This window comes from Hemitrygon akajei, chromosome 16 (assembly GCF_048418815.1).
Source record: "Hemitrygon akajei chromosome 16, sHemAka1.3, whole genome shotgun sequence".
NCBI classification, from domain to species: domain Eukaryota; kingdom Metazoa; phylum Chordata; class Chondrichthyes; order Myliobatiformes; family Dasyatidae; genus Hemitrygon; species Hemitrygon akajei.
In genome coordinates, this window is record NC_133139.1 from 24,825,568 (window position 1) to 24,850,759 (window position 25,192).

Below are 25,192 nucleotides of genomic sequence, written 5' to 3' on the forward strand. Positions count from 1 at the left end.
GGGCCCTGAATGGTGATGAGGGAGGAAGTGTAAGGGCAGGTGTAGCACTTGTTGGGTTAGTAGGTTTTGCAGCTGATACCAAGATTGGTGGAGTTGTGGATGGGGTAGAAGACTGGCAAGGAATACAATCCGATACAGATAATGGGCAGAGAAATGGCAGATGCAGTTTAACCCAGACAAATGTGAGGTGTTGCACCATGAAGGGCAAATGCAAGGAGACAGCACACTGTTAAGAGCAAGATCCTTAATAGTGGCTACACACGCCGATAGGGTGGTTAAGAAGGCTGATGTAATACTTGCTTTTATTAGTTGAGGCACTGAGTTCAAAAGTCAAGAGGTAATGTTGCAACTTTATGGAACTCTGGTTAGGCCACATCTGGAGCATTGCATACATTTCACCCCCAGCACAGGAAGGATGTTCAGACTTCGGGAAGGGTGCAGAAGAGGTTTACCAGGATCTTCCTGGTTTAGAGGGCATGTGCTACCACAAGAGGCTGGACAGACTTGGGCTGCTTTCTCTGGAGCGATGGAGGCCGAGGGGAGATCTGATAGAGGTTTATAAGGTTAGGAGAGGCATAGATAGACAAGGGGAAATGTCTAACATCAGAGGGCACGAGGGGGTAGGTTCAAAGAGGATCTGAGGGGCAAGCTCTTTTACTCAGAGTGGTAAATACTGGGAATGCGCTGCCTGGTACGGTGGTAGAGGCAAATACATTAGAGGCTTTTAAGAGGTGTTTAGATAGGCACATGAATACAAGGAAGATGGAGGAATATGGGCATGGTAGGAGGGATTAGTTTTTGGGGGGTGGTTTTGATTCACTTTTAGCTGGATAGGCACAACATTGTGCCTGTGAATTGATTTGAGATGTTTAATTTGATTCAACTCTTTATGGCTGGGGTGTTTGGAGCAGTAACAAAGCTCTTCTACCTGTCTGTCAGAATGGTGAGGTATTGACAAACAAACGAGGGGCCTGTTCCGGTGCTGTACTGGTCTAGATCTATATCTGACTAGGCTGGGGAGGTAGAAAATGGTTAAAACTGCCAGGTGGGGGAAATAAGGACAACAACCTATCCCCAGACAAAACACATTATAGAAACAGCAGCAGAAATATCAATTGCTGCCACGGTAATGTGGTGATTAGCACAACACTATCACAATACCAGCAACCTGGGTTCAGTTCTGCCGCTGTCAGTAAGGAGTTTGCACGTTCTCCCCGTGACTGTGGGGGTGTCCTCCCACATTCCAAAGGCATACGGGTTAGCAGTTTAGTTACATTGGTGTAATTGGGCGTGGGCTCATGAGGGGTGGGGGGGGGGTGCTGGAAGAATCTGTTACTGTGCTGTATCTCTAAACTAAAAATACTGTGTAACGGCCGTCAGCAGTCGTTTTGCAGGACCGCCAAGTGTAGCAAACACTGAAAGGAAACTTCAAGCAGGAAAACTGAAGACTCTCAACATCAAGCTGGTTTTCGAAGTGCAAGGATAATGAACCAGGAGAGCTAGTTCAGATCACAGCAGATTATTGAGATACAACCTCAAAAATGAGATGGCTGAATATAACACGGGCTGTGGCAGCCAAGTTCAGCGATCTAGTATGTGGCTGTGAGGAAACAAGGAAAATTACATGATTTTGGTAAGAACTTACTGTATATAACAGGGTTAGTAATCTTTACCCTCTGATATGATATTAATTATGACATTCTCATCTACTTGATCTATTGAAAGATTTGCTGGAAACTGAGAAAGGTAGAGGAGCTTTGTTACTGCTCCAAACACCACAGCCATAAAGAGTCGAATCAAATTAAACATCTTAAATCAATTCACAGAATCGCTCAAAAATTTTCCTTGGATAACAAATGTTAAATCCGAATAAGTGATTTAACAACCTGTAAGTATTCAAAGGCATTGAGTCAAGGATTAGGAGTACCGAGTCTGTTGTAGCAGTTACAATGGTCCTCACACTGACAAAGGAGCAGAATTACAGCATTCAGCCCATTGAATCTGCTCTTCCGTTCAATTACAGCTGATTTATTTTACCTCCCAATCCCATTCTCCTGTATTCTTCCTGTAACCTTTGACACTTACTAATCACGAACCTATCAACCTCCACTTTAAATAGACTCCGCTCTGGCAAACTTGTGAATTCCACAGCTCTCCCACAATAGATTTTAGAAATCAGCCTTCATTACTCCAATTACTCACCCTTTGGATCATTTGATGAGTCCAATATCTGCTAAAGCAACCAATCAAACCAGATCTCACATTAGTTTTGCTTTATTTAACTTGAGTGGAGTGCGTGGAAGAGACAGAAGCTCAACAAATTAGAATAATTGAAGAAAATAAATAGTAAGGTAGTTACTAAAACTGCTTTTTTTGTGTTGTGAGTGGCAGCATCTGCATCTTCAAACCAATTTCATGGGTACAAGTCCTATTCAAAATGCAAATAAACTGATTTACCAATTCAGCGACTCAGGGAATGTTGGCTGTTTCGGAATGATATTATCTTCTCCCTCAGGTAGCTGTAAAACTGTCCACAGCATTATTTCAAGTGAGTTTTATCCCTAAGGCTCCTGATCACGGTTCCATTCAGTTTCAGAGAAGCGGAGAGGGATCATGTGAATTGATTTTTACAATGTTGTGTGACAGTCGCTCACCAGCTACCCCACAGTTTGACATAGCAAGGTCTCAAAAGAGTTCTAAGATGGTGGGAGACTAGGCTCTGTTGTACTGACTTTGAAGACGTGCAGGCAAGCACACACACTCTTGACATGGCCTATTCCTGACGCCACCTCCCTGGTAACATGCATCACACTGACCCTTTTCCTCCTTCAGTTGCTCCCTCTCTCAGCCTTTCTACCAGGTTTCTTTCTCCTAGTCCCTCCCTCATGCTGCCACCTCTGCCTCCACAGCACCTCCATTCTTTCTTCATTTTCCCCCTATCTTCCAGACTTCCCTCCACCTCTCCCCATTCCCTACCAGCGCAACCATCCAGATCGTCCCGTTGACTTCACGGCCCAAAGCTTACAAGTACAGTTATTAATGGCTGATTATAAAACGGCTACGGGAAGACTTTGCCAGATTTGTTGTCAGCTCCCAAACTGGTGACACACGCTACATATTGTTGTTATTTTTCACTTCTTGTGGCACATCAGGTGGCATTTTTGCAGTATTTTTTTTAAAATGGAGGCCAAGTTGCTAGCTTGACACTCAACCCAGTGTGTAAGGGGCCGGCCGGAATCGAACTTAGGACCATTCACTTCAGCTACCTTGACTACACTGTCACCCATCCTAAACTAGGGTTCCATTTCCCCCTTTTATTTCAGCTGCACTGCATCAGTTCTAATTCGATACATTTCACACCAGTGCTTACGATCTTTTCCCAGTGTCCTCACCTCTGAAGTTGACCTGGCACTCAGAGTCTGAGTTTTACAGAATAGAAACAGATCCTTTGGCCCAACTCATTCATGCTAACCCAGCTGCCAACCTGATCAAGTCCCATCTTTCTGCGGTCGGCCCGTACCCCTCTAATTTCCTATCTGTCTAATGTGCATCTCCCTTATGTCTGCTTTTCTATTCACAACCCCTCTCTTGCTATCCCAAGCAAGGTTTGAGTTCCCTACAGCCATTATATTCAATGGATCATCCTTCATAATTTCCTCCATCTTCTACAAGATACCAGAGCATCTTCCCTTTCCTTTCCATTTTAGCATTCCAGAGGGACCATTTCTTCCTTGCCTCAGTCTTCCACCTTCGCTAACTCCCATTTATCTTTTCACGGCATTCCCTCATGCAACAGCAGGAGATGTAACAATCTTCCTTTTACCTATTCCCTTCCCACCATTGGAGGAGTAAAAAATTATTTTAAAGAAGGCTTTGGAAACAAAAGTAGAAATTTCTGGAAACTCTCAGCAAACAGGGTAGTATCCACAGAAAGAGAAACAGCTCATGCTCTAGATGGAGAATATACGATTCAGAGACAAAGGAAATTTAGAGCTTAGTTGCATACCGATAATTGAACTTGTCCATAGCGCAGGCCAGATGACGCGGATTTGCGCTACAGCGGTAAAGATTCCTGTCGTTCTCCGGTATAATATCAACATCGCTGAATATAAAGCAGTCATATTCATTCTCTTTCAAAGCTTCCGCAAATCCCACATTGAGCAACTTGGCTCGGTTGAATGTTCCATCACCAGCCTGGAGTAAAAGTACAAACAGGTTAGCTACAGCAACCGCAAGATCCCCGAGGTTTTGCCTAGCCCACACCACCCTTTGCTAGTTTATAACTAGCAACAGTCACACACACAAACAAGGTATCATTACAAACGATTAAACAATGCAGTGCTCTCCCAGCCAGAAGTGATCTCGTGATATTAAACTAATAATCTGGTTATCAACAAACTTCATTTTTGTGAGAGCTTGCTATGTGCAAATTGGGTACCATGTTTCCTCAGGTACGAGGTACACAACTTTGCGTAAAGGCTGTGGAAAGTAGCTGATTGGACCACAGGATTTCATGAGTGCGAGTTCAAGGGAAAGTACAGAAGATTGGGCTTTTGGGAGTATGGCATTAGCTTTCGTTCTACAAGTAGCACTCCCATTCCCATGTTTCCTCATCCCACCTGAGACCCAAGTTCACACCATATTCCAGCCCAGAAATATATTCCAATTCCCTCATCATCTCTGGGTCAAAAATCCAACAGGATTATCAGATAGACACAAGAGATTCTGCAGATGCTGGAAATCCAGAGTAACACGCACAAAATACTGGAGGAACACAGCAGATTAGGCAGCATCTGCGGAAAGGACTAGACAGTCAACGTTTCGAGCCAAGACCCTTCGTCAGGATTGTCCGAGTGCCTTCACCAGAAGAATGCAGCAGGCCAAGACGGAGTCTCACTGCAATCTTCCTCACAGGAACTTGCAATAAATGCTGGAAAGAACAAAATAAATCCATGCTAACAACCAGGGAGTGTTGCATCCTCTTAATTCAGCAGCTAAACTGTCTTCCCTCTGAGGCAAAGGTAAAGGATCCTCTGTCAACATATTCCTTTCAGTTAGTCCTGACGAAGGGTCTCGGCCCGAAACATTGACAGTTCTCCTTATAGATGCTGTCTGGCCTGCTGTGTTCCACCAGCATTTTGTGTGTGTCGCTTGAATTTCCAGCATCTGCAGATTTCCTCGTGTTTGCCTCTGTCAACATATTGTTTGCTTTCTTTCTAACCAACAAACATCCAGCCGTATCTTCATCAAAAATAAAACCCAATGTGCACTTGCACAATGTGTTGTGGAGTGAGTGGAGAATGCCGCTGAAAAACAGCACAAGGGCAATGTCCAGGGGAAGTCCCTCTAAACTGAAATAATCCTAAATGCAAAATCATCCACACCAATTAAATATCAGTTCCTTCCTAAGGTGGCTGAGCAGTATTTTTCATCAATCGGGAAGAAATCAGTTTTCTTACCCCATTACATTGCAAAATATTTTTTCCCCTCAACCCACACCTTTTCAGTAAGACAAAAAAAACATCAGCAAGAAATAAGTGAAGGGGCAACGAATGTAGATGGAGAACATTCATGTGGACATCTGTCAGAATTATCGATTAATTCCCTACAATTTTCCCCTGCTGGATCTAATGGAAATTTGAAATGTTTATTTGCCTGAATTATTAAACAAAATGTTATTTGGAATTTAGCAATGTTTGGCCATCTGAAATACAGTACACCATCTGGGGACTGAATCCATTTCACTCACTTTACAGCCCAGCTAAATTTGTTTAAGGCACATGCTCCTCCATTAGTTACACTAATACCCAGCACAGAATCAAAGCATATGGGATCCAGGTTGCAGAAGCATGTTGAACCTGTAAAGCTGGCTACACCAGAATTGAATCTCACCTTAATTTTTGTCATCCTACCTTAACAGCAATGCAAAGATCTTAGAGATGGGGCAGGAAAGATTTTCTAGAATATTTGAGGAAGTAAGAACTTCAGCTATCTGACTGTGATCTATCTGATCTGATCTGCGTGTTCAAAGATACTTTCAATCTCTCATTGCTACAGTTCCCACCCGCAACGATTATACCAGTGTCCAAGAAGAGCAGAAGACCACAATCTGGGCAGATCAGAAACAACATCTCCAACTCATTGACAAAAAACACGGGCGCACTTTACACACATGTACTTAGCCCACCGCTCTACTCTCTCTACACCCATGCCTAGGCACTGCTCAAATGGCATCTATATACCGTTTGCGCAACTATCGTTGGCAGAATTTCAGATGGTGACGAGAAGCGAGATATATCAACTAGTTGAGTGGTATTGCAGCAACAACCTTGTACTCAAAGCAAGTCCAAAGAACTGATTCTGGACTTCAGAAAAAGTAAGACAAGGCAACACACAATAGTCTTTACTGTAATCCAATCAGAAACAAGAAAAAAAATCTACAGATGCTGGAAATCCAAGCAACACACACAAAATGCTGGAGGAACTCAGCAGGCCTGGCAGCATCTATGGAAAAGAGTATAGTTGATGATTTTGGCTGAGACCCTTCGGCAGGACTGTACTGTAATCTTTTTTTTCTCTATTATTATATTGCATTGTATTGTTGCAATGATAATAAATTTCACGACATATGCCAGTAATATTAAACCTGATTCTGATGTTACAGAACAGGAGTTGTTCTCCTGGGAGCAAAGAAAGGTTGACAGGAGATCTGCTGGAGATGTGCACAACAGTGACTGGTTTAGACAAACTTAATTGTTCCATTTATCAAATGGTTCAAGAAGCAGATGTATAGTGACAAGCAAAAGATATGAAAAAACTGCTTTTTCTTAGTTTTATGAGCTTGAGTGTGCTTGTGATCCAGAACTCATGGCGAGTGCTGTCTAAGCCTTCATAAAGGAACCAAGTAGACACTTGAAAAATAATCAATTATAGGGTTTTGGTGGGGATCGAGAATAGAATTGATGGAATTGCAGTCTCAATGGACAGAATTGCTTCTGTCTGCAGCGTAACAATTCAGCAATAACTTGAATCAAGTTATTTGCCCAGTTGGTCCTTGCTGGCTTCTGGGTGATATAAGAGCTTCCTCCCACCTTACTCCCTGTAATCTGTCAACATTACCATCTATTCCTTTTTTAGTTGGTTGTACATCTTTTTTCCTCTCAAAATGAGAGAAATAAATTATTGGAACAGGATTTAAATCCCTCCTCCTGTAGCTCAGCATCTTTCTAAAGCTGATTACTATCATTTGAAGGCATAAAGGTCTTGTGTTCACGTGAACTTATATCAAGCAGTGCTGGAGATGAGAGTGGGACAAGATGATATAACAAAGGATCACATTATAGTACATATTTCTCAACATAATTGCCGGTTAGTCTGTTGTAAGCCTTCGTGTCCAATATCTAACATCTCTCTGGTTCCCAGTCTGTCAAAAGTTTCAAAGTTACATTTAATGTCAAAGAAATGTATACAATACACATCCTGAAATTCTTTTTCTTCGCAACCATCCACGAAAACAGAGGAGTGCCCCAAGGAATGAATGACAGTTAAATGTTAGAACCCCAAAGCCCCCTCCACTCCAGCTACCCCCTCCCATGCATAAGCAGCAGCAAAGAAACGACCCCCCTCCCCTGCCAGCAAAAATGTATCTGCACCCCCATCCGAGCACTCAAACGTGCAGCAAAGCATCAGTAAAGACACAGACTTGCAGTACCCCAAAGACTACTCGTTCACCCGGTAATTCAACATACCACAGGCTCTCTCTCTCCCTAACAAGGGAAAAAGAGGTGTCCCTATTTCACAGAGAGAGAGCAGACATAACAAACAACGATCATAAACAAAATTTAGGATTTTTCTATGACCTGGAAATGCAATGACTTTGGTCATGATGATACGTCTCAATACCAGATTTAAATATGCCTTTGGAATTAGTTGGCCCTACATCTTGCTTTCAAGTCAAATATTTCGATTCCCATTTTCATAGTACTCATTTGTAAAATTGCCCCTTTCTCTGTGGGTTCCTCCGTTTGCTTTCTCCACCATGTGCCTTCCTTCTGTGTCCCAAAGACCTGCTTCCAAGGTGTGGTTTGGAGATTTACAGTTTTGACATTGTTCTGACCCTCCCTCTTGTTGTTCAATTATTCCATAACATCTTACAGCACAGTGAAACTTCTAACTGAGGAACCTCTGCCAATTTGCTGAAACCATCCTTTTAAAATCCTAAGCCTCATGAATCCCCCCACCCCCAATTAATTGCCCACAATAAAACACACGAGAATTTGTCTTCTGAATTCCTTTTGAAATTGCTCTAACTTCCCCTTCGAACATCACTGAATTGCTTCCCTCACCTTTTCAGGCAGTAGGTTCCAGATAACATCATCTTCCTGAAGTATGAGGGTCAATGTTAAAGTGGCTTAGTGAGTAAGCTACTGGACTAGGAGCCAAAGTTATTGGACATTGACAATGAGACGCGTTAGAATCTGACGAGTTTAAATTCAAATAACTGAATAACATCCAGATATTTAAAAAAGAACCCTGATTGCGTGACCATGAGAAAACCTCTGTCTGCGAAAGACAGCGTGGTTCACTAATATTGTTCCGAGCAGCATCTGCCTTGGCCTATATGTGACTTAACTTGCACCGATATGACTGACTCTTCAGTTTGGGGTCAGATTTGCCAGCAACATCCAAAACCAGTGAACAAATAAATTTAAAAATGTTTTCAGCATCTCTCCTATCACTTACTGGTGCCCTCTTGTTCCATAGACCAAAAAAAAAAGCTACAGATGCTGGAATTTGCAGAAATTATAAAAAGCTGCAGGAACTCAACAGAACAGGCAGCTTCTATGGAGGGAGTTGGACAGATGATGTTTCAGTTTGAGACCCTTCATCTGGACTCTGGTTGCCAGCTTCTCCCTCACTAGGATCATTTCTTCATTTACACCTTAAAAACCCTTCAACAGTTTTGAATACTTAAAATAAATCCCCTCCTTCTCTTGTCCACACTGAGGGGAATAAGCCAAGATTTTCTCGTCTTTCCAAGTAAATAAAATTTATCATCCTTTGCACACACACAAGATGCTGGAGGAACTCAGCAGGTCAGGCAGCATCTAGGGAAAGAGTAAACAGTCGACGTTTTGAGCCGAGACCCTTCGGCAGGACACATCCTTTGTGCGTGTTGCTCGGATTTCCAGCATCTGCAGATGCTCTCTTGGACATCCGTTGGTTGTCCCCAGTCTCTCCTACCTGCTCAACAATATAAATGCCAAAATCTCCCTGCTGCCGGCGTAGGATCGGGAGAAGATAGTAGAGCCAGTGTCTCAGGTGGTGATCACGATTGCGGAATGGAATGATGATAGCAATGCGTTGCAGAGGGGTGCAGTTAGTTGGTTTGTACTGTCCTCCAAATGCCACGTACGCATTTAATTTAGCTATCTCTTCCAACGTCTGCTCCTCATCAAACACGATCCTCAGGGGGCCAACTGTTAACCAGAAAAGGGCTTGATTAATATAATTCACCTCAATCACAGATAAAAGAATAACATTTGCTCAGGGACGCCTCTCAGAAACACTGCAAACTCATTTTGTGAAGAGTATATTACAGGTTTCTCTCAGGGCCAAGCCAGTTAACCAGATTAGTGAGCTGTTAATGTACAGTCAACAGTTAAACAGTAATAAAACCCTTGAGTTTACAAACTTCATGATATATGCTGGTGATATTAGATCTGATTCTGAGTTTATCAGGCATACTTGTTTATTTAGCGATACAGCGCAGACCAGGCCCTTCCTGCCCAACGAGCTGTGCCACCCAGCAATTTAACACTAGCCTGAGCACAGACCGATTTACAATGACCAGTTAACCTACTAAATAGTAGGTCTTTGGGCTGTGGGAGCAAGCCAGAGGAAACACACATGGTCACAGGGCGGATGTACAAACTCTTTACAGACACTGCTTGTACGTTCTTCCGGTGATTTACATTATGTTGGAACATCGCAGACAGCAGACACATAGGAAATGTGGCTCTGCACTTCTGCAAACAGCAATGAACTAGCAACTTATCTGCATTGTTCAACCAGCCTTGTTAAATGGAGCAACTTCTTGTTTTATGTTTTGAAGGTATTTCTTCCAGGAAACCGTAAAAGCATTAACGTGACGAGCTCTCCAACCTCAGGCTATTCCAAGTATTTTATATTTCAGAAGCACACCCACCATCTGGTGTGGTAATTTCCGTATTCTATAAAACATGCTAGCTGTCAGGACACTCAGGTAGCGAGGAATGAGCAGGTAACTTGTTTCAGTGTTAGCCAGAACATCAACATTGGCCCAGGACACCAAAGACAATTGTTGTTAGTGTCATGATTAGCTACCAGGGTACTTGAGACTTCAGTTTGACTCCAATAGGAGCCACTAGCCTACAAAGTACCCAGGACATCTATGGGAGTGGTGTCTCAGAAAGGCAGCGTCCATTATTAAGGACCCCCCAGCTCCCAGGGCGTGCCCTTTTCTCACTGTTACCATCAGGTAGGAGGTTCAGAAGCCTGAAGGCATACACTCAGCGATTCAGGAACAGCTTCTTCCCCTCTGCCATTCCTCAATGTACATTGAATCTTTGGACACTATCTCAATTTAAAAAAAAACTGTATTTCTTATTTTTCCTCCCTCACCGCCATTCAGGGCCCCAGACAGTCCTTCCAGGTGAGGCAACACTTCACCTGTGAGTCGGCTGGTGTGGTGTACTGCGTCCGGTGCTCCTGGTGCGGCCTCTTATATATTGGTGAGACCCGACGCAGACTGGGAGACCGTTTCGCTGAACACCTATGCTCGGTCTGCCAGAGAAAGCAGGATCTCCCAGTGGCCACATATTTTAATTCCACGTCCCATTCCCATTCTGATATGTCTATCCATGGCCTCCTCTACTGTCAAGATGAAGCCACACTCAGGTTGATGGAGTGTATACCAGCTAGGTAACCTCCAAACTGATGGCATGAATATTGACTTCTCCAACTTCCATTAATGCCCCTCCTCCCCTTCTTACCCCATCCCTGATGTATTTAGCTTCCCCCCCTCCTCTTTTTCTTCTTTCTCTCTCTGCCCATCACTCTGCCTGTTCTCCATCTCCCTCTGGTGCTCCCCTCCCCCTTTCGTTCTCTCTAGGCCTCCCGTCCCATGATCCTTTCCCTTCTCCAGCTCTGCATCCCTTTTGCCAATCACCTTTCCGGCTCTCAGCTTCACCCCACCCCCTCCGGTCTTATCCTATCATTTCACATTTCCCCCTCCCCCTCCTACTTTTAAATCTCTTACTATCTTTCTTTTCAGTTAGTCCTGACGAAGGGTCTCGGCCCAAAACGTCAACAGTGCTTCTCCCTATAGATGCTGCCTGGTCTGCTGCGTTCCACCAGCATTTTGTGTGCGTTGCTGGAATTTCCAGCATCTGTAGATTTCTTCGTGTTTGTATTTCTGTTTTTGCATGTTTTTTAAAATCTATTCAATATATGTAATTGAATTACTTGTTTATTTATTATTGTTTTATTTTATTTGTTTTCTCTCTCTCTGCTAGATTATGTATTGCATTGAACTGATACGGCTAAGTTAACAAATTTCACATCACATGCCAGTGATAATAAACCTGATCCTTTCTCACAGTATTGTTTTTTTTAAACTTTTATCTGTGAAGTGAACTTTGAACTCAGTTTTCTGACTCCTTGTGAGCCAAGCTAGAATAGCACCTTGTACCCGGTACTATCTCCACTGGGATCTAACTTCTTCCTCAAGGGCGCAAGATAAAAACCAATGCCTTCACAAAAAGGGTGGAGACTCTGAGTACAGTCAGTAGGCTATTTGATAGTGAGAGATATGGAGTTTGTGTGGAACAGCGCTTCTGGAAAGATTAGCCATAATCTTATTGAAGAGCAGAGGAGATGAGAAAGACTGAATGGCCTATCCCAGCTCTATTTTTAAATCACAGGCACAGAAGAAATATTCAAGGTGTGGGCATGCTTTGATGACATGTGACACTTTCAGACTGTCCCCAGCGCAACCCTTGGACTTGTTGGCAGTTCCCACAAATGGCACATTACACTGAATGTCTTGATGTGACAAATAAGGTTAATCTTTATCTTTTCTACCTTTCTGACTATCATAAGCTTTTAAATCTTTCAAAAACAATGTGGATTTATAGGGCACTTTCAATGCTGTAGAACAATGACCATTCCTTTGCAGTACCAGTTTTCAAACAGAATTCAAAATATTAGGTCTAGTGGCTAAGAGCTTAATCAAAAAGGAAGATTATGAACACTCTTAAAGGAGGAACGACAGATTGAAGCAGTGAGATGCTTCAAGTACTTAGCAACTGAAAGAAGAATTACTAATAATGAAATAATTAAATTCAGGGAGAATAGAAATAGGGAAGTGCAAAAATTAGTGGTTACAGGAGTTTACAGATACAGAGATGTAAGGCCTGGACAGATTTGAAAACAGGATGAGACTCATTTAATTGGGAGTCAAATGTAAGACAGGGTTTGCTAAGGCAATGGGTAAATGGGACTTGGTGTGCACGAGGACACAGGGCTCCGAAGTTTCGAATGGAAAGGGGGAAAATAGGTAGCTAAGAGTAGATGGGAATTATCTGGTGTGTGGAAAATGAATGAATGGGATGAACTTTCTGGAAGATTGGCTGAGAAGGGACGGAGCTGGGGGAATGCCATGGGGATGTCTTGACAGCGTACTTGGTCAAAAGGTCAAATCTAACTCCAAGACAGATGCAAGGGAGAGAGATGCAGCTTGCAGCTATGAATGTAAAACAATATTCATACCATCAGGAACGAATATCATACACAAAATGCTGGTGGAACACAGCAGGCCAGGCAGCATCAATAGGAGAAGCACTGTCGACATTTTGGGTGAAATTTCCCCCTCCCTCCACTACTTTCAAATCTCTTAGTATCTCTCCTTTCAGTTAGTCCTGATGAAGGGTCTCGGCCCAAAAATTCCCTATAGATGCTGCCTGGCCTGCTGCGTTCCACCAGCATTTTGTGTGTATTGTTTGAATTTCCAGCATCTGCAGATTTCCTCGTGTTTGCCCCAGGACAAATATAAAGTGTTGCTTCTCCACTCTGAGGGTGGCCTCATTGTGTTGGAATGGGAATGGGAAGCAGAATTAAAACATTCGGCCACCGGGCAGTTCCACTTTTGGTGGATGGAGCAGGGTGCTCGATGAAGTGGTCCCCCAATTTATGGCGGAGCTCACCAATGTAGAATGTCTGAATATTCTGTGCTTATTAGATTAGATTAGATTCAACTTTATTGTCACTGTGCCGAGTACAGATACAAAGCCAATGAAACGCAGTTAGCATCTAACCAGAAATGAAAAGAATAGTGTTATTTACAAAATAACTGTGAATAAAAAGTAAGTGCTACAGCACACAAATATAAAAGTACTGAGACAGTACAATATGGGTGCAATACTGCTTAGCACTGTGATGTGAGATTCAGCAGGGTCACAGCCTCAGGGAAGAAGCTCTTCCTGTGCCTGCTGGTGCGGGAGCGGAGGCTCCTGTAGCGCCTACCGGATGGGGCGAGAGTAAAAAGTCCATGGTTAGGGTGAGATGCATTCTTGATAATGCTTTTCACCTGCCCAGGCAGCGTTTATGGTAGATGTTCTCAATGATGGGCAATTGGGTGCCGATAATTGGCTGGGCAGTTTTCACCACCCGCTGGAGTGCTTTGCTGTCCGATACAGGACAATTGCCATACCACACTGAGATGCAGTTGGTGAGTATGCTCTCAATGATACAGTGGTAAAAGTCCGTCAGTATCCTGGGACAGAGGTGAGCTTTCTTGATGCTCCGCAGGAAATAAAGGTGCTGTTACAACTTTTTGATCAGGATGGAGGAGTTCAGGGGCCAGGTGAGATCCTCGGAAATGTGGACACCAAGGAATTTGAAGCTTGATACACGCTCTAGTACAGCTCTGTTGATGTAGATGGGGACATGAGTGTGGCTCCTAGCATGCCTTTCTACTATCATTTGGCACAATGCTTACCAAGTTCCGGTGGATCATTTGGACACTTTTCCAACTGGCCAGGTTTGGAAGGTTTGGGGACCACTGTCACATTGTCTGGAGTTGAAACGTCTGTTTAGAGAGGAAAAAGAAAGTGAATTGTAAGTTAAACCACTCAAGGAGAGGAAACTTCAATGACTAGAGTTGTAGAAGCTCATGATTTGATTGACACCCACATCATCTTAGTCACAGGGACGTTACAATAAAAGGTTAGGGCAACTTCCTGCCTTGACTGCAGTTGAAGAGGTTCTTCAATACATTGTATGGTACAAAGAACAAGAGTCAATAAATCCTGAGATCTACATCCAGTGATGGATAAAGGCTAGTCTGAATATTAAATATTTCTGAGTGTTAAGCCGTGCCTTTAAGCTTGAATCAGACAATCACAAAGAGCTCTCCCCTAAAACCAGCAGCAAGCTCATGAACTTGTGGGAACCCTTGCTCGGAGTGGAACAGCAGCGTTTAGGTTGGTATTGTGGCACAGAAGGTAGGGAGGATGTTTTGAGCACAGCTTTAGTTCTGAACCCTGTCCATGCATGGAGTTTGCACATTCTGCATAGTTGCACGTGTTTTCCCTCAGGTGCTCCTGTTTTCTGCTGGCCATCCGGTTAACTGGCAACGTTAACACTCATTCTACGATGACTAGAATAGGAGTCGAGGGAACACACACACCAGTCCTCATAGAGGGGTCAGAAGTGGAGAGAGTGAGCAAGTTTAAGTTCCTGGGTCCTAACCTGGTCCCATCATATCGATGCAGCTATGACGAAAGCATGTCAGCAGCTATGTTTCATTAGAAGTTTGAGGAAGTTTCATATGTCACCTAAAATCTCGGAAATTTCTATAGATGTGCCGTGGAGAGTATTCTGACTGGCTGCATCACCGTCTGGCATGGCGGGGGCCACTGCACAGGATCGAAGTAAGCTGCAGAGAGTTGTAAAACCGGTCAGCTCCATCATGGGTGCTAGCCTCTGTCGTGTCCAAGGCACCTTCAGGGAGCGGTGCCTCAGAAAAGCAGCGTCCATCATTAAGGATCCCCACCAGTCAGGACATGCTCTCATCTCATTATTACCACCAGGAAAGAGGTACAAGATCCTGAAGACACACACTCGGTAATTCAGGAACAGCTTCTTCACTCTGCCATCCGATTTCTAAATGGACATTGAACCCATGAACACTACCTCACTACTTTTTATTTCTGTTTTTGCACTACTTATTTAACAACATATATACTTAGTTTTTAAAAATATATTAACATGCATCATACTACTGGCACAAAGTTGACAAATTTCATGACATATGCCAGTGATATTAAACCTGATTCTGAAAAGCAAGGATGCAATACTGAGACTTTAAAGCACTGGTCGGATCGCGCTTGGCGTATTGAGGGCAGTTTCAGGCCCCTTATCTTATCCCTCCTCAGCCACACACACACACACACACACACACACACACACACACACACACACACACACACACACACACACACACACACACACACACACACACACACACACACACACACACACACACACACACACACACACACACACACACACACACAGTGCTGGAAGAACTCTGCAGTCAGGCAGCATCTAGAAGGGAATACACAGTTAATGTTCCAGGCTGAAACCCTTCATCGGGATGGGAAAGGAAGGGGGAACAAGACAGAAAAGGGTGTGATGGGGGGAAACACAGATTCAAGCTGGCAGGTGATAGGCGTAACCAGGTGAGGGGGAAATGGGGATGAAGTAAGAAGCTGGGAGGTGATAGGTGGAAGAGGTATAGAGCTGAAGCAGCAGCATTCTGAAGGGAAGGAGGGGCGGCACCAGAGGTAGGTGATGGGCAAGTGCAGAGAAGGGGTGAGAGGGGAACCAGAATGGGGGATGGAAAATGAGAGAAGGGAGAGGGGAGAGAAATTACTGGATTTACTTCATCCCTCACTCCCACTCCCCACCCCTGGTTTCACCTATTACTCCCCCCCCCCCCCCCCAGTTTGTACTCCTTCCCCTCCCCCCACCTACTTATACTGGCTTCCAGTCCTGACGAAAGGTCTCAGCCCAAAATATCCACCATTTATTCCCCTCCATAGATGCTGCCTGACCTGCTGAGTTCCTCCAGCACTTTGTGTGTGTGTTGCCTCTGAGTTGCAGAATCTCTTGCAGTTATAAATAAGAGGTTATGTATAGCCTTCTGAAATACCCACCCAATCTGTCTGTCAGGTCAGTCACCACAAAAACCAGTCTTCTCAATCCCACAGGTCTATTCAAGAATACCCTTGGGATGTTAATGGCAGGGAAAGTGCTAATGGTAACGCCACTGAATATCAAGGGTGGCGGTTTGACTCTCCATTCTTGGAAATGACCACTGCCAAATATTTCTTGTAACACATCAGCCCACGTCTGAAAGCTGTGCAGGTCAAACTACACATGGGTGTGGACTACTTCAATCACTGAGGCAGAAGAGATTTTTCAGATACTGTAAATCTTGAGCAACACACACACACACACACACACAAAGTGCAGGAGGAACTCAGCAGGTCAGGGAGCGTCTATAGAGGAAAAAAAACAGCTGACATTTTGGGCTGAGGCCCTTCATTGAGTGTCAACTGTTTATTTCCCTCTATAGATACTGTCTGACCTGTTAACTCCTCCAGTATTTTATGTTCATTTGTTGAGAATTGGGCAAACAGCTGCACACACAAAATGCTGGAGGAACTGCAGGCCAGGCAGTGTCTACGGAAAAAAGTGAACCGTCAGCGTTTCTGGTCACGACACTTCAGCAAGTCAAGTCAAGTCACTTTAACACAACACAACGTTCTGCAGCACCAGCGACCTAGGTTCAATTCCCGTCGCTGTCTGTAAGGAGTTTGCATGGGTTTCAAGTCAAGTCACTTTTTATTGTCATTTCGACCATAACTGCTGGTACAGTACATAGTAAAAATGAGACTAAACTATGTAAAAAACAACACAGAAAAAAACTACACTAGACTACAGACCTACACAGGACTGCATAAAGTGCACAAAACAGTGCAGGCATTACAATAAATAATAAACAAGACAATAGGGCAGTAAGGTGTCAGTCCAGGCTCTGGGTATTGAGGAGTCTGATGGCTCGGGGGAAGAAACTGTTACATAGTCTGGTCGTGAGAGCCCGAATGCTTTGGTGCCTTTTCCCAGATGGCAGGAGGGAGAAGAGTTTGTATGAGGGGTGCGTGGGGTCCTTCATAATGCTGTTTGCTTTGTGGATGCAGCGTGTCGTGTAAATGTCCGTAATGGCGGGAAGAGAGACCCCGATGACCTTCTCACAATGAAAGGCTTCAGCCTGAAATGTCGAGTGTATTCTTTTCCATAGAGGCTGAGTTCCTCCAGCATTTCGTGTGCGCGACCTGGATTTCCAGATGTCTCAGGAAGGCCAACATCCATACATTTACAATGAGTGTATCCACGAGAAAGCAGCAGCCAAAGACGCCCACCACTCAAGCCGTGCCTTTTACTCACTCCCACCATCGGGTAGGAGGTACAGGAGCCTTCGGTCCCACTCCGCAAGGTTATTACCCACAACTGTCAGGTCCCTGCACTGGCGTGAATAACCTGGTTCACCACCTCTCTGAACTGTTCCTTTGACCTTCAAACTCACTTTCAAGGACTCTACACAACTTGTGTTCTCAGTATTCTTATCCGCTCAGTTGTCTTTTCCACATTGATTGTTTGTTAAAGTATAGTGTTTTTTTGTAAATTTTATTATATTATTTTGTTATCCTGTAAAAACCTGCAAGAAAATGAATTTGAAGGCAGTACATTGAAACATACCTGTATACACATACTTTGATAATAAATATACTTTGAACTTCTTAGGTGCCAGTCTTGTTAGCCTCACTCGTTTCCAAGACTGTATTCACAAAACAAACACCAATCTACTGCATTTCACCGGTCCTCCTCCCTTACCAAATGTACTGGCAGCCTCATTCTAAACAGTACTCTGTTCTTTGACCCTGCCCTGCTCCACCTACATTAGTGGAGCTGGCTCAAGCCGAGTCCAAATACAGAGGCTTCCAGCTGACAGCACGTTCTGTTTGAAAGACAGTCTGCTTGGAGCAGCTGCACCAAGCAAGTATTAACTCAAAGGATTACAGCGGCACTTTCTTATTGGCAGAAAGGAAAGTGACCTCAAAAGCTTCGGGCGAGCAAACTATCGAAGGTTTTCTTGCCGATTTAAGCATGGAGCCTCTCCATCTGACTTTGGTACTGCCAAAAGACTTGGGCACAACTTTATCATAAGATATGTGCCCCAAAGGGTTTGCTGAGGTTGTTTGCGCCTTTCAATTGCCTAGTCATTCATGATCCTCAAGGTATGTCACATGCTGCCCTCTCATGGGAGATATCAACTTGGCTCAGATGGCTGAGTCTGTAGGGGTGGATAATGATTTAGTTACTGAAACTACCATCCAGGAACACTGAGTAAAGAGACTGAATCCTACCAAGGGAGTTGGGGAATTATAGTTATTGAATTATACAACAAAAGAAAACAGGAGTTTTAACCCATCAAGTAGCCATTAGGTCCTATTTCACAGTAGGAAAAGATAAAGATTAGCTTTATTTGTCATGTGTACATTGAAGCATACAGGGAAGTGCGCCGTTTTGCATCAAAGCAGATCAGTCAGGATTGTGCATGCGATACCACGCTTACAGCCCCAACACAGCTTGCCCACGGCTCATTAACTCTAACCGTTCCCTGAACTCCCTGAGCAGCAACAGCCAAATTTCCAGGCTGCAGTTCACTTGAGGAATGCTGAATGGCTCAAGACTTATCGTCTTTCATGAACAAATACGGTCTCTGGGAGCCTTCTCATTCATAAAGTTAAAATCCAGCTAAGGCCAAGCCCAATCCAATCCAGTCCGAAGTGAGTTGGAGAATTGCAAACGGGTCATCCTGCCATGCTATTGAACAATGACAATGACTCCATGACCAAGAAAATTCACTAGTGCCGGCATTTCCCCAGGAGGCTAAAGAAACTCAGCATTTCCCCGGTGGCCAGCAGCTTCTCGGATGCACAACGGCTTGGTATTACAATTGCTGTTGGCAGTGCTCACTGCTAAGTACTTGACGCTCTCAACCCTCTTGACCTCAGCACTGTTGATGTAAACTTGGGATCATGTGCACCCCCCCCCCCGCCCTTCCTGAAGCCAATGTTCTTTTACCGATAGTGTCGTCATGACACAATGCAGGAAGCCACAGAGCTGCGGACACAGCTCAGAACACCAGCCATCCTCCTCTCCATGGACTCGGCCTATACCTTTTGCTGCCCCAGTAAAGCAGCCAACTTAAAGGACCCCACCCACCCCGAACATTCTCTTCTCTCCTCCCTCCCAAAGAGTAGGGGGCACAAAAGCTTGAAAGCATCTACCACCAGACTTAAAACAGCTTGTATCATTCTGTTATTGAACAGATGCAATAAAATGGATTCTTGATTTTACAGTCTACCTCATCATAATCTTGCACTTTATCATCTATCTTATGGTTTTTCCCTTGTACGACTTCAGTGTACTGAGAACAGCAGGGACTGATCTAAATGGGTGGGACAGCAATGTTCCCTTTACATTGAATTGAACTGACTTTATTTCTTATATCCTGCACATACATGAGGAGTAAAAATCTTTGTTATGTCTCCATCTAAATGTGCAATCATAGTAATTTATAATAAATAGAATAGTCAATGTAACATAGAAATACACTCAAATCAGCACGAGTTTATCAGTCAGATGGCCTGGTCGAAGAAGCTGTCCCGGAGCCTGTTGGTCCTGGCCTTTATGCTGCGGTACCACTTCCCGGATGGTAGTAACTGGACTAGATTGTGGTTGGGGTGACTCGGGTCTCCAATGATCCTTCAGGCCCTTTTTAAACCTATATTTGTAGGCAAGGGCCACTTGGTTTGCTCACATTTCTACATTCCAAAGAACAGTGTTTTGGATCACACCGTCATGTAGGACAATGCTTAAGATAGGACTTAAATCAATGGATTGAAGTTCAACATTGTTATGAGCTGAGTACATCGGCTGAACTTACTGCATCAGCTATTCACAGGTCTGTTTTAATTATGCATCGAGTGGGAAAGACTATTCACTGCAACGCAACAGCATCACAATGTCTGCCATGACTGGACTTGCAAGGCAGAACTAGTTCAACATTCATTCATGACAGCAAGCCAAAAGCACATTAATCGAGTTGGTAAGCACAGGAGATTCTGCAGATGCTGGAAATCCAGAGTAACACATATAAAATGCCAGAGAAACTCAAATCAGGCAGCATCTTGTGGAAAGAAATAAACAGTCAATGTTTCAGGCCGAGACCTTCCACCAGGATTGGAAAGGAAGGAGAAGTCAGGAAAAGGAAGGTGGGTTGGGGGGGGGGAGTAGGTGTACAAGCTAGAAGGTGGGGTGGGGGCAGAGGTATGAAATGAGAAGCTGTGAGGTGATAGGTGGAAGAGGGAAAGAGCTGAAGAGGAAGGAATCTGACAGGAGAGAGAGCGGTTCATGGAAGGAGGAAGGGCATCAGGAAGAGGTGATAGGCAGGCAAGGAAAAGAGAAGTAGTAAGAGTGGAGCCAGACTGAAGAATGGAAGGGGGAGGGGGTTGGTAGAAAGTACTATCAAATGCTTATTTAACCAATGATTAAATATCCAATTGGCTTACTTTCTGTTGAATAGTATTCATGAATTGAAGTCAAGAGTTTTGGAAACAGGCAGAGAGAAACTAGTTCTAATATGGACCTTCATTTTGAGGTTTTATATAATCAGATTTGAAACTCTTTGTATGCCCTTTAAGTGCCAGTTTCACAAAACGAAACACGGGACGCTAGGCAGAGTTTTGTTGTTACAGAAATTCCCAGGTCATGGGCACCAGTGAGAAGACCTGGCATTTATTGCCCATTTCTGAGCTGCCACCATGCACAGCTATGGCCTGCATGGTTAAGACTCACGCACAGGAGGCCCAGGGTTTCAAATTGGCCAGTATGAAGGATCAGTATGTTTTCACATTAAGGCACTGCTGCAGGTCTGCCCTGGTCTATCTATGCTAATCAGATTAAAACAGAAGTGTCATAGACCCAGATAAATCCACAACAACTCTAACAGTGGTTTCATGTTTACTGAGCACTGAGGGCATAATATTACATTGAAAACTCAAACTGTTAGATGTAGACATAAATAATATTGAATTGGAGAATTCCACACATTTCCTGTTTCCAAGAAAATAATTTTAAATGGACCAGGGAAAAAGTTTCCAAAGTCAGATTCTTTTCCTACCTCCCTCCCAAACCAAACATTATAAAATGCAGCACTTTGATAGGAACTAGAATTCTCTGCCCAGGGAAGCAGTTGAGGCTTCTTCACGAAATCTATTTAAGAAACAGTTAGATAGGTTTTTACATAGTAAGGGAATTAAGGGTTATGGAGAAAAGGCAGGTAGATGGAGCTGAGTTTATGGTCAGATCAGCCATGATCTTATTGAATGGTGGGGCAGGCTCGATGGGCTGGATGGCCTACTCCTGCTCCTGTTTCTTATGGATCTGCTCAAGATACCCTACAAATATGCTACATTGTATACGCTCAGTGGCCACTTTATTGGATGCAGGAGAGGAACCCAGTGTGCTCATCTGCTGCTGTAACCTAACCACTTCAAGGTTCAACAATTCAGAGATGTTCTTCTGCACACCACTGTTGTAATGTGTGGTTATTTGAGTTACTGTCAGCCATTCTCCTCTGACCCGTCACTAACAAGGGATTTTTGCCCACAGAACCACCGCTCACTGCATGTTCTTTTGTTGGTTGTTTCTCACACCATCCTCTGTAAACTCCAGAGATCGTTGTGCGTGAAAATCCCAGGAGATCAGCATCTTCTGAGGTGCTCAAACCACCCATCTGGCATCGACAATCATTCCACAAAGACACTTACATCACATTTCTTCCCCACTCTGATGTCTGGTCTAAACAACAACTGAACCTCTTGACCATGTCCGCATGCTTTTGTCCACTGAGTCGCTGCCACATGATTGGCCGATTAGATACTTGCATTAACGAGCAGCAGTGCAGGTGTACCTAACAAAATGGCCACTGAGTGCAATTTTATGACACATCACCAAGGTATGAATAATGTTAGTCTTTAAAAAGGTGTGACAGTAAATAAGAAATGACTAACATTATGTTAACTAGAACAGAAACTACAACAGTTATAGATATAAAAAAAATACAGAAGAAAATATGACCCAGCCATGATCAACAAAGATTAGGGATAGCATTAGATCTAAAAAGCAGAACGGTGGAAACAAGATGACCAGAGAAAATAGCAAACTTCATGACTGGGTGGAGTTTAGATTTTAACAAAGGATTAATAACAATAGCAGAGTGTTAAAGTTAAACTTGCGTAAAACTTAAGTGGATTTTGCAAGCTTCTATAAACAATATAAAGAGGGGAAAAAAACTCCCCAGTCAGAAATAGGAGAATGCATAATGGAAAGAAAATGGCCAATCAATTAAGCAATAATTTCCATCCCAGAGTACGACAAGATAGCGGTTTGCATTGTTACCATTCTTAAATTTCTACAGATTATGGAAAAATCAAGAGATGAGAAATGAAGCTGCATTATTTCACAATAAACTACAGACTGATTAGCCTAACATCAGTCATGAGGCAAATTCCAAAGACTAATGATAAAGGATAAGGTTACCAGGGAGTTGGGGAAAAAACATCAACAGAATTAGACAAAAGCTGGCTGATTTCTAGAAGGGAAAACTTATTTGACAATTAACCAAATCTGAGTTTTGTTTTGAGAGATGTAACTGGTAGAATAGTTGAGGGAGAATTAGTGGATGTGGTGACTTTGGAATTTCAGAGGATTTTTGAAGTTACTAAAAAGGAGAGTAAAATGAAAGCACATAGCGTACCGGGGATAATGTTGCTGCCTCGATTGAAATCTGGTTGACATAAGAGTAGGAATAAGGTGTTTTGTTTGTGTGGGGTGGCTCCTGGGATACCACAGGGAAGAAGTGGGCCTCTGCTACTCTTTATCAATGAGAATAATTTGAAAGAGGGAATAAAAACATTGACATTTTCCTATGCTACTAAACTGGGTGGGATTGTAAAGACACTCCAAAGAAGCTTAATGGCAATTTAACAGACGCAGTATAATATAAAATGTGAAGTTATACACCTTGGTAGGAAAACAAAGTGACAAATGATATAAACGGTGCTACATCAGGAACTGCTGATGTACAAAGAGAGCTGGGGGTTCTTTGTACACCAGACATTAAAAGTAAATAAGCAGTGAAGAAAATTATCTTGGCCTTCATAATTTCTTCTTACATAGAAACGCACTCAGTCCCATTTCCCCAATTCTGTAACTTATTTCATACTCCCAAGTGTACTTCCCCCTCTTCACTGCTGTCTGGTACTTCTGCCCTGCTTTACACTAGGGATAGTTTTAGAGCGGGCAAGTAGCCTACCCGTGTGACTTCAGGATGAGGAAGGAAACCACAGAGACATGGGGAAAAACACAAATCCACAGACAGAACCTAGACCAGGGCGGAACACAGAAATCGGGAGCCCTGTGGCCGCAGCACTGATTACAAAAGTAAAGATTTCCTGGTGCTGTACAACTACACAGGATCTTGGTAAGACCACACTCACAATACTCCAAATGTAGTCTCACCAATTCCCTAGACTTTCTTTTAAAAAAGCAGCATGGTGCCTTTGTATTTTCACCCTTCAGCCTGTCTATGTTATGCCACATGTGCAGTTCCGGCCTGCATTTACATACTGTGAAGGGAGAGAAGCAAAGGCAAATTCACGATTTGTATAACATGAGAGATTAGAATAATAAATTTGTAATCTCTCAGATTTTAAAGAGTAAGAGCAGATCTAGTTGAAACCTATAAAGTTACGACACTACAAGATAGACTGGATATAGGGAGGATGCTTCCCGGGCTGAAGTGTGAAAATTCAAAGGCACCATGAAAGTACTATGTTGTTAAAAAAAAAGCCTAGGGGATTGGTCAGACTATGTTTGGAGTATTGTGAGCAGCTTTGGGCCTCTTATTTAAGAAAGGATGTGTTTTGTCATTGAAGAGGGTCCAGAGGAGGTTTATGAAAATAACCCTTTCACTCCTAGGATCAAAGTATGAGGTACATGTGATGGTTTTGGGGCCTGTACTCACAGGAGCTTAGAAGAATGAGGGGGAAAATCTCATTGAAATCTACCAAATATGGACATGGAGAAGATGTTTCCAATAATGGGAGGGTCTAGGACCAGAGGGCACAGCCTCAGATGCCCCTTTAGAAACAAATGGAATTTCTTTAGCCAGAGAGTAGTGAATATGCAGAATTCATTACCACAGACGTCTGTGGAGGCCAAGTCATTGGGTGTATTTAAAACAGAGGTGGATAGGTTCTTCAGGAGTCAGGGCATCAAAGGTTATGGGAAGAAGGCGGGAGAATGAGGCTGAGAAGGAGAATAAATCAGCCATGATCAAATGGTGGAGCAGACTCGATAGGCTAAATGGCCAATGTCTTACGGAACAAGATCCTCCACTCTTCCTCAGACTGGTCTCTACACAATTCCATACCCACAACAATGGACTTGACTCAGCTTAGAAAGCAAAGGATGTTTTAAATGCATTACTTAATATATGCCAGAATACAGAGCAACAGTTTACAAGACAAGAGAGTTAGGACTGAAATATATTATATTCAATGGGCAGTGAGTCTGTGAAATTCACTATTAGAATCCCAACAAGACCAAGTTCCTCCAAGAGGACCATTACCTTGTCATGGTTTGGAGGCTTGTGTGCCTCAATGACTCGGAGAGCTACGTTGACTGGAATCAGGGCTTTATGCTTTGGCTTTGGGTAGGGTCACCCATGCCACACAGGTCAAAGAGTAGAGGGCAGATGAAGGGTGGTCCACCATTCCTCCAGGTTCAAGGTACAGCTCAGGGCCAAGAACCCTGACTGGTAAAATAGCAATGAAGAATCCTTCTACTTCTGAGTGCGGCAGTATTCCCCAGTCCCCACCCGGGACTTGCATGACTGACAGTAGTGAAAACCAAGAGGAAGCTATTGAACACCACCAGATTTGGAAGACATTCA

The 25,192-nt window shown here is 43.5% G+C and overlaps 1 protein-coding gene across 1 annotated transcript in view; it reads right to left on the minus strand.

The window, feature by feature from the left end:
• Positions 1–25,192, minus strand: part of LOC140739840 (beta-1,4-galactosyltransferase 2-like) — a 45,302-nt gene that overhangs the window by 11,680 nt on the left and 8,430 nt on the right. The window contains exons 2-4 of the mRNA XM_073068433.1: positions 14,039–14,128; positions 9,244–9,479; positions 4,007–4,194 (exon numbers count right to left, since the gene is read on the minus strand). Of these exons, the coding sequence (XP_072924534.1) occupies positions 4,007–4,194; positions 9,244–9,479; positions 14,039–14,128 (514 nt within the window). The remainder of the gene's footprint in view (positions 1–4,006; positions 4,195–9,243; positions 9,480–14,038; positions 14,129–25,192) is intronic.